Source organism: Limulus polyphemus, unplaced genomic scaffold (genome assembly GCF_000517525.1).
Source record: "Limulus polyphemus unplaced genomic scaffold, Limulus_polyphemus-2.1.2 Scaffold6289, whole genome shotgun sequence".
Classification (NCBI taxonomy): domain Eukaryota; kingdom Metazoa; phylum Arthropoda; class Merostomata; order Xiphosura; family Limulidae; genus Limulus; species Limulus polyphemus.
This window is the reverse complement of record NW_013671899.1, coordinates 29,956-40,540: the sequence shown is the minus strand read 5'-3', so window position 1 is coordinate 40,540 and position 10,585 is coordinate 29,956. Positions and strand designations below refer to the sequence as shown.

Below are 10,585 nucleotides of genomic sequence, written 5' to 3'. Positions count from 1 at the left end.
CAATTCATGTGAATATGACTGAAAAATTCATTTTCTCTGAAAAGGCGGTGTCTATTTACTTGTCACCACTCTGTGTACATAGATGACAGTCTTACTAATAAGTGATTATAATCCTACTATAGCAATGTATAATATGCATTAGTGATTTTAATGATATTTTGAAATTTCAGAACTTAAATCATATCTACTTTTAAATCCAGATAAACCTAAATGGATGCGCATTCATACTCTATACAGAATAATTCCTCTTTTGATTACTAATTCTGCTCTTTGCTTAACTAAATATTTTTCAGTAAAATACAACTAACATTCGGCTATTATGTGCTTGTACAACAATTGAAAATGTAATTAAAATTTTAATAAATGTAATAAAATATTTAGGAACTATCATATATTCTAATTTTCGATGGACATCATATGTGGAATGCATAGTACCAGATTAAAATTTTATACCTTTAAAAGTCTGAACATGAGCAGGTTTGGTGAACAGCTTGTTGATTCTTGTTCTGTTGCTCTGTATGCCATTATTACCTATGGTAAGTGTTCACTCCAGTCAGTTCTGTCAGGTTTAACAAACTTTGCAAGCATCCACTTGATATTTTGTACTGTCTGTTCTGCCAGACCATCAAACTGGAGGTGATAGGGTGAAGTAATAGCCTTCACCACACTTAACTCTTTACACAATTCAGCAAACAGATTGTTGTAAGCTAGCTCTCTGATCTGTGTCGAGTTCCCGAGTTCCTCCAGTGTTTTAATACATGCTATCCTATTCTTGGTTAATGCATTTGCAATGATCAGCACTAGCTCGTCAGACAGTGGGTATGCTTTGGCCTGTTTTGTAAAATAGTTGATCATGAGTATGTAGCAATAGGCCCTTGTAATTTCTGTGAGTAGACTTAGACTAGTGATATCTAGAACTACACTCTGTCGAGAAGATTAAAAAATTCTCTGTTGAGTTTATTCTGTCTCAATCAGTTTTTTCTTCTGGGTAGCACATACCATAATGCCAAATATCTTGACTAACTTGTGGCCGGAGGAACTGCCATCAGATGATGGCACAAGCTTAGATCACACTTTGATGTCCTCTTGTCCTTGTGTTGTGCAAAGCCTGGAGTATCTCTTACCATAGCTACAGCTCTGCCAGAACATCATGCCTTTTGGACTAGTAACAGAATTAGCAGTAAGAACACCTTCTTGAACTCGTATTTGCTTGTGCAAGTGCCAAAAGTTTTGTGCACTATTTATATGCTCCTCAATTAGTGTTATCATCTCCTTGAGAGTTTTAAAGTTTACGAGCCACTTCATTAAAGCATGGTACACTCAGATGGTAAAACTCCTACCATACAAACAGTACAAGTAGAGGCAGTAGTGTTTCAGTTTTAGAGAGATAACCATAACAAGTAGCTGTTTATTCCTTGTATCTCCATTCAAGAACTATGAATATATGACTGGTGTACACGATTACACGATCCACTCTATCCTGTTACTGTGATGACATAGCTCTGATTCCATAGTAAATATCGTAAGCATGCAAAAAAAAAAAACAACTCACAGTACTGACAGAGATAGATCAGCATTGGAGCATCCACTAAAGCAAGCTTTAAGAATCAGATTATTTGGTCACACTTCTCGCTCCAATTAAAGTGCATTTTTACCTTCGTGAGAGCTGAAAACGGAGCTGCTATCATTGGGAAGTTGGCCACAAATCGGCAATAATATGACATGAAATGAACCTCTCTTTTCATTTCAGGTTTAAGTCCTTCTCTTACCATGCCTATCATAGCTTGGTCCATCTAGACTTATCTCTTCTGACAATGTGGCTGACAACTCCACTTTTTTCATAAGCAAACAGTTTTTGGGCTTCAGTTTCAGGCCTACCTTTTTAGTGCACTTGAATATTATGTTAGGTTTTCAGACGCTGCCTCGAAAGTGTGGTCATATACCAAAACATCATCAATATAGACCAGAAATCTCTCCCATTGTAGGCTCTTGAAGTTTGTAGGCGGAAGTTTGAGGCAAATTCATTGTCCTCCAGTGAGTGGGCTTTGTTATGCATGCCATCCCATAGGGTACATGCCACTAGAGTATCCACTCACAGGACATCTACTGCAGCCACAGGTAATGTCTCTGTCTTGATATTGTCCAATATGGAAAGTGTGAAGCATATGCTTTACTTGTGGACGTGTGGGGCAATGGCAGAGAAAGTGCTCACACGTTTCATCAATGCAAGGATGGCAGAGTAGTCAGCAAACTGCTCAGCAGAAGCCGGTCAACACATGATTTCAGTGTTTTGCCGAGTCATACTGAACAAAGTTATCAGTGCCAACAATTATATTAGCAAGTCTGGGATGACCGATGGCTAAAGGCAATTACTTTGGCTAAAGCTCTGAAAAACTAAAGTAATCCAGGCTAGACCTAGCTACTTGTTTGGGAGAGCATAGCCATTAGCCTGCACTACATACTGACTAATTCAAATCTCTGTTTTAAAATTACTCTTCCTTTTAGTTTCTTGACTATCTTTCAACTCATAGGCATAGGACGTGGGGGCTGAGTGGCGGCAGTACCCCTAGCTTGCAATACATACAGTCATTCTGACAAATTTTCAGCTTTCATTCTGGCAAAATTAAAAGCAGAAAAAAAATAGTGATTCAGGCAATTTTTACCTTCATTCGGGAAAAACTGGTAGTAGAAGTTTCCTGCTCATAAACAACCACATTATTTCTTTTTCTTATTGGTAAAATATTTTTATTGTTTTGTAACTGCAATATTTTGTTTGAATAAGAATCATAAGTAGACTTGTATATTGTTATACCATAACGAAACACAGATTTACACAAGGATGTATAAACCACCTGGCATACAAAAGGAGGAGTATTAAATTTAAGTTTATTTATCAATTTTTTTCCTATTTTCAAACAGAAAGACTTGTTGCTATTTTAGCTGCAAGTGTCTTGACTGCTACAAACATAGTGTCTCGGAGAACCAACAATATGACATCACAAGTAGTCTTTCACCATGTATATTAAGTCTATGGTTTGTAACACCTTTTCTCTCACTGTTCTACCTTTCTTAGTTGCTGTTAGGTGAATTCATGTATACTCTTTGGGACAATAAGGGACATTTCCTCGTAATAAGGAACATATATCATGTTCATAGGGAATGGCATTTCCTACCACCTTAGATGTCAATAGGTCACATTTAGTTTAAAAACAATGCAAAGATAAATTATACAACTCATTGTTCATGTTTTGAGTCCAGAGGGCTCGAACAAAGCAGTGTCAGACTTCAGCAGCGGTAGCGTTTGTCAATTTACGTTTTAGCCCTTAGGCACAGACTACTGTGATATATTTGCTTTGTCCAACACAGAACCCTCGAGTCAGATGTATAGAACTGTAAACTTCGATTTCAAAGATTAGATCATAATTAGAACCTATATCTAGAGAATCTATGTAGTTCCTTTTTTATTATTATTATTTACCTATCTGATACAGCTACAGACTGATCACGTAATCATCGAACATGACTACTAGTGCATTGTTAGCTCATAGTTTTAGTAGTGTTGCTAAATAGTTATTGTTATTACCAAGGTTATAAGTAAAATTTAGGAAAACGCTTTAAACTAAGGCAGTATAATTCAACCACGTGCATTCAGATTTGCATAAGGTGAAAGCAGGAGAGAGTTATACCTTTCCAACAACGTTAATCAGTCAGTCAGATTGACAAATATGTGGGTTTTGTGAACTTTTTGTTTTTACTGACTTCTGAAGTGCTTTGGTGGCTTGTTACTCTGCAGTTTGTTTGTTTACCAGTCAACAGTGTGTGTAAAGTGTTTATAATATTTTGTTTGCAGTGTGTTTGAGATTGTATTTTGTATTGCACATCTGGCCTATTGCTACTATAAGTACTGCTGTACTTATGGTATATACATCCACACATTATTCAAATATGTGCTCACGTTGTGTATAAAGTGATTTTTCCAAGTGTGCCAATTAGCACAAACTTCCAGAGTGTTTTGGTCGACGTTGTGTAATAAATTATGGATTTATATTTCCGTTTCTTCCTTTCTATTTGAGTGTGTTCATTTTTAATAGAAATGCTCTATCATGGTTTACATCTGCTTCAAGTAGGAGTATCTTCGTTATGATTTCCTATACATAAATGCTATGTACGTTAAATTAAAACGATCTTGGAGCCTCCCCACACCGTTAATGTCTATATTACCATGTCCAGTAATGATCTATCTGACGACTGTGTATCTTGGCAATAGCCCTGCAGCATAGTTCCCACTGCAGAATTCTTTGTTATAAGACTGTTATGTTCAAAGCACACCACTCATTGCTTGCTTTCTATAATTAATCTACTGTACAATGGCAAAACTGTCTCGGCACCCGTTTCAACAGTCGGGTCGAAAATAAATTGATATGTGCTCTGTTTGGCAATTTGACTAGTGTGTGTTTGTAGTGAAATAGCATAAATACGAGTTTCACCATCCAGCAGCTTGGGATGTACAGAGGGATTATATCAAGAAATGCAGAACAACATCAAAGAAGTACAGAGAAGCTGTAATTACAAGATTAAGTCAAAAGTGAAGTAAAGAAACACATCAACATGGTAGAAAAGAATTGCAGTGACAGAATAAAACAGTTTAAAACAGATTATTAAGTGGAAAGATTAAACCATCCACGCCTTTCTCTGCATCAACTCAAGAGTTCCAATTGAAACCTATCTACTACCAAATATGGAATAGAAAATTTTATTTAGTCTATACCTATTATCAATACTGTTGTACCATCTGTTTTCCTGGATCACTCCAGCCATTATACTAGCAAGTGAAGTTCTATAATTTAGTTGGACAGTTCAACATCAGTCAGTTGAGAAACTGATAAACTATGATGGGAAAGTATCATGAGAGGCATACCAGGCTCCAAAACGAATACATGGAATAGTGACTAACAAGACATTGATCTTGTTACTCGTTTAAAAGGAACATCTTTGTCAACATTGAGTAACATTCCAGCTGAGAGACAACAATTATCAAGCATTAGTAGCTGCCTCATCAAACAAATTTGAGGCGATGCACCAGAAGAAAGTAACCAGAGCAAAGTTCTGGAACAGGGTACAAAGCAAAGAAGAGATCTTAGAGGAACATGCAGAAGATTTGGAAAGGCTTATACAGTTATCTCATCAAAGTACCCTTCATGAAGTGATGGATTTCTTGGCACATGACCAATTTATAGACCCCATAACAGACGAGGATAGGAGAATTACTCTGAAGCAAAGTAGGTGTACATCTTTAAAAGCGATGGAACTAGAATCCATTAAGGTGGCAGATTAACAACTAAAAACACATCTTTAAGTTTTGGGATTGTCAGTTCGAGCAGTATTAAAACATTATCTCCCAGTGATGGTAATGTAGGACTAAATGAATTGATCAGATAACTGTTTACACAGAAAGAAGGGAATACACCAGAATAAAATAAATATTTAGAGTGTAACTTGAAAGGGCATATTGCTTGGAACTGTAGACTGAAGTTTGAAAGGAACAAGAATTCCATTGCAAGGAAGGAAGATATCTCAAATAAGATAAGCGTTGGGAAGGACCATATGCTGTTATGAAAAGAAGCAATGATGTGTTTTACAGAATCCATAAGGACAGGTAATACAAGTCAAAATTCATTCACCATGTTCATCTTTGGTGAGAGGAAAGCCAACTAGTTAATCCAGAGAAGAACTTATCAACAGAATCTCAACCTTCAGAGGAGACTGCAGTCCCTGACGAGACAACTTCTAAAGGATTATCAACGATGGAGCTTCCAGTGGATTCACTGAACTGCATATCTTGGATGAAATTCTCTAGTGACAGGATGGTAAGGGACAAGTTACCATCTCATCAGTATACCATGAGTCTCGGAGTGAAAACTATGAAAAAGATTTGGTTATTGTATTACGATTGTTCAAAAGTCTTCATAATCCAGGAAGGGGTAGCGTTATAAGCTTTATTTTTAATATTGTAATTAGGGGGGACTCGTGCTTCACGTACAAAACATTTTTTTGTTGTGGTATTTTGTATTTGATTTGTCAATTTTTAAAAAATATAAAGGTAGTGATGTGCATTTATAGTAATTAAAACAGTTAAGTGACCAACCTACACTATTCATGTATGAGGTTAGATATGTAGAGCTCTGAACGAATCTGATTATCATGTGAAGCATCTCAATGATCGCAATGTTAAACATGTGATATCACCAAACATGAAAAACTAATCAACTCTTCTTATAAGAGGCACCAGATTTAGTGACGCTTTCAAATACCTGGGTATCAATAGCAGTTATGAAAACTCAAAAGGGTGACAGTACCAGTGCTTGGTTTAAAAACAAATGAAGAAATTCGTATACAAACACATAAACACTGCTGCCTAAGATGGGCTCTAACAGATGGTATATCCATTCCCCAAATACCTTTCACTTTGTACTCGTAATTTCATATTTGTATAGTTTAATGAAGTTTAGAAAGCTTTGTACAGGTAAGTTTATTTTTATGTTAAGTGTCATTTGTAAATGTAAGTTTATAACAGTGTACATGTTTTGAAGCTTGTACAAACTTAAAGAAGGAGTAAACTGATTTGTTATTGTCTACGTGGACTGGACTTTGAGCTATTTTCACCAGATAATTTAAAATAACCTGTCAATGAAAGAAAACCATTACAAACATTTAAACTTGGGATATAGAAAGAACTAATTCTTAAAATCTGATAAGCCATAACATTATATAATTAAAATCCATAGCATCGTAATTTTTCATGGTGAATAATACAAACCACGTTACTGGTCATTTTCATTTGTAAACAAGGGACGTTTTAGCCTCTGAACATCACCTAACTTACCACAGCAGAAAATTGATTTCCACGCTCATACACAAGGTGCAACTTTACAGCTGTGGTGTTATCAGTGAACTTGATTTCACTATAAATGTATGTCAGATTATCTTGCATGTAACAACAGGTCTTCCTAGAAATTATTGAGAGTTCCTGAATGAGATGATCTGACTGAGGTCCTTTCTGAAATGTGAAATGAAAGATTTTGGACAGTTGATGAAAGTATATCAATTTTTATTACATAAATGACCATAAAACACAGCAAACCCACATTAACAAACAGACAGTCTTTTTCTCCTCTATATTGCATTTAGTCCAGATGCTTTTTTTCTTGCAGGATTGGTTGCATCAGAACTTAACACGATGATTCCAAACAAGTAGATCATTTAGTAGAGAACTGAACTAAGAAAGTGTAGTTGAATCTACAATGTAAACTCGCTTTCTTTATTCAGTGGATGGTGTCACCTCATGACCTTTGTTTTCTGACAGAACTGATGGGTTGTTACTTTCAGTTAATGTTATAATTGACCAGCAAAGGATATTCCAGTGCTAACTCATTTATTTAGTCTGGATGCTTCACTGACATTCTGAAATATCCTTGCGAGCAGAAAATATATCATTTACTAATAAGAACAAAGAAACGAAGTTACTAGAGCAAAGTAATGTTAACAACTTTCTGGATGACACGTTACTGCCATGACAGTGCATAAACTAAGTAACCAAAAATTTTGAAAAATTTTATGTCACTATAGAATTACACAATGCATGATATTTCGGCATATTACACTTTCATACCTTCTCTCTCTTAGGCCTGTCCTCAGGCCGAAAATTAACCTTAAAATCAATCATCATTAACTGGCGACATGGCCCACAACCTTATCAACTTTATTCCTAAAAGTACACACACGCTGCATGAACGACACGACTCTATAACAACAAATTACTCCACTATACAGTAAATCATTTAACCAAGAACTACATTATTCTATAATACAACATAAAATACATTAACTTTGATTTCAACATACAAGATAATATACCTTACGTAAAGAAAAACGTTTAATAATGAAAATATCAACACTTTAACAAAGAGATTCTTAACATAAAAATACCTTTACTACAGATGACAAAGTGTAAATATGTGTTTACACTCACAGAAAGTAAAAAAAAGTAAAGAAATAAAATTCAGAGGTATACTGCCTACTTTAAGAGTGGACAGCCTAACATAACAAAACTAAATCACAAAACTCTGGAGAAGAGAGCAAAATACAAAATCTCGAACTATGAATTCAGATTATAATTGTACTTCACACTAAAAGCTCAAACATATGAAGAAAAACCCTTGGACTTTAAACAAAAATCATGTGTGCTAATGGATGGATGCGTGTTAGACTTACAACATATATGCAACTTATACATTCGCTTCTAATAAGCATGAAAAATAATACATTTAAAATGCTTACACAAAATATCAACTCTCTGCTCTTTTGTACCTTCTCACATATGTAGAAGAGTGGTGTCACATCATTACAAAACATTACCAATATAGGTATAAATAAATTCACATAGAACTAATTGATATATATACTACATACACTCACCCCAGAGAATTGTCGAGGTCTTCCTCCAATCATTTCAATCCTAACAGTAGAACTTCCAATGTCACTTTCATATCTTGATTAGCAACTGTGGATGTCTTAGAGTTGGCACAATACCTCATCAGGTTCTATTTGGCCTCAGCTAGACGTCCGACAGGCAACAAATCTCTCTCTTGTATCGTGGTGGAGACATGACCCTTCACCTCAACCATTCTTTTCAGTTTATAGAGCACGAGCCTTCATTCAATTGGTTGCCATCTCCTGACAATGGTATTTGAGTGCTGGAAGCTGCTCTAGTGTCTGGAGCATCTCCTGCAGTCCACATAGGATCTTCTGGTCCAATTGAGATCAAAGCCCCTTTGTTGATAGTGAAAACCATTGGAAAAGCCATCTGGCTCATTGATGCTATTGTCCCTCAGGTCGTCACTGTTGTTGCCTTGGAAACCTTGCTGGAGTCTATCCCACCTTTGTTCTCTTAAACAAAACATCCCTGTGGAGAAACCTAGCACTAGGAAGCTCTATCTCATTCGTGGAATGTAATGATTCCATCAGATATGTAAACACATCTGCCATCTCCTTATTGTCATGCTGCACTCTGTGAAGGGACAACACACTGAGATCCTTTTCTCCCTCGACTTTTATTTCCACAGATGGCACCAACAGTGGAGTGGAGCCCTGCTGTTTGGTTGCTTGGATTCTTTGCTTTGCCAAAGTCAATGAGATCGATGTTGATGGTTTAAGACTGGAGATGTTCCAGCACCAGGGCCTTCATTAGCCGTTGTAGACAGGTTGGTCAGAAATTAATGCCACCCATTCACTATCTCTGCAAGTTTTCCCAAATCAGATACATCAGCTGGTAATGTGTTTTCATTTACAGCAAGCAGGAATCCAACTTGTTAGAGAACTAGGTAAATACCAATCCAGTTCAATTGAAGTTTCTTTTGTGCTTCTGGCACATACCACAACAATACCCATTTGCTACGTTGAAATATCGCTTTCTTCACTGTCAGGTGGTAACATAGACCTAATACATGTAAGTTTAGAAAAACACTCTACATTAGTCACGCTAGTTCCGAAGCTCCAACTTCTTTGTGGCAGCATGTTGAGGCTTTCCTAATAAATAATTGTTAAAGTATTATAAATAACAAATAAAATTAATTTAAATACCCCCTGCTGCCTTTCAATCAGATGTTAAGAAACCATGAAGATTTGTAAATTCTTTCTCCAATCGAAAAAACTCCATTTGCAAATGATAAACGTTTAATTAAAATTTAATAATTAATCAAAATACTACAAATAAACCATCAAGGAGTGACATTCACACAAAAAGTTGAAACCTTTATAAAACCCTTGTGTGTGAGTGGAAGGTAAGGCCAATTGCCACCCACCAACTTTCCCCACTAAGCGTTGCCATTGTTATTCATAGTAAGAAATAATAAGAAAAAAGTTTACTTTAGAAGAAATTATGAAATCAGTAAAGCCAGAGGAACTAACTTATGAAAGATATCTGTCTTAGTTTAAGCATTCATATTTATGATTTTCTGAATTGCTGAAACAACACAATTAAATAGATTAATCTAGCTTTTGCCATTTCAAATGGCCTTAACAATTTCAATCTGAACAAGGCATTATTATACAATAGGTTACTGATTTGCCATTTATTCACCAAGTTATGACCAAAAAAACAATGAGAGTTCCAAGTGGAACATCAATAAAAGCACTCATACCAGGCTTGTTATATTCATATTTACACCAGCAGACTTGTAACAGTACGATTTTTAAAATATGCCTTTCAAGGAAATAAAACCAGAGAAGAGGAGAAAATCATAAGTTGATAACCTTGAAAAGTCTTTGTCCCAGTGAAGAAAGCATTACTACAAGAATAGAGATAAGTTAGAAACAGTAATGCTGAATATGCGAAACAAGCCTTTGCCATTAATCCAGCCAAAGAAAAGGCTGCTACCCTGACTAGATGGAAGAAAAACTATAGCAAAGATATCATCAAAAGCCAAGAAATGTCGAGAGGTAGCTGTATGAAAAGCTACGAGAAGGATAGGCCTAAAGCCCAGTCACTCTCGAGATTTGAGTACAAAAAAAAAAAAAAGGCTATGAG

At 35.9% G+C, this 10,585-nt stretch overlaps 1 protein-coding gene across 1 annotated transcript in view; it reads left to right on the top strand.

The window, feature by feature from the left end:
• Positions 1–469: 469 nt before the first annotated feature.
• The window catches only part of LOC106473578 (probable cysteine desulfurase), a 37,374-nt gene continuing 27,258 nt past the window's right edge, over positions 470–10,585 (top strand). The window contains exons 1-3 of the mRNA XM_022401980.1: positions 470–536; positions 2,920–3,002; positions 5,018–5,279. Of these exons, the coding sequence (XP_022257688.1) occupies positions 470–536; positions 2,920–3,002; positions 5,018–5,279 (412 nt within the window). The remainder of the gene's footprint in view (positions 537–2,919; positions 3,003–5,017; positions 5,280–10,585) is intronic.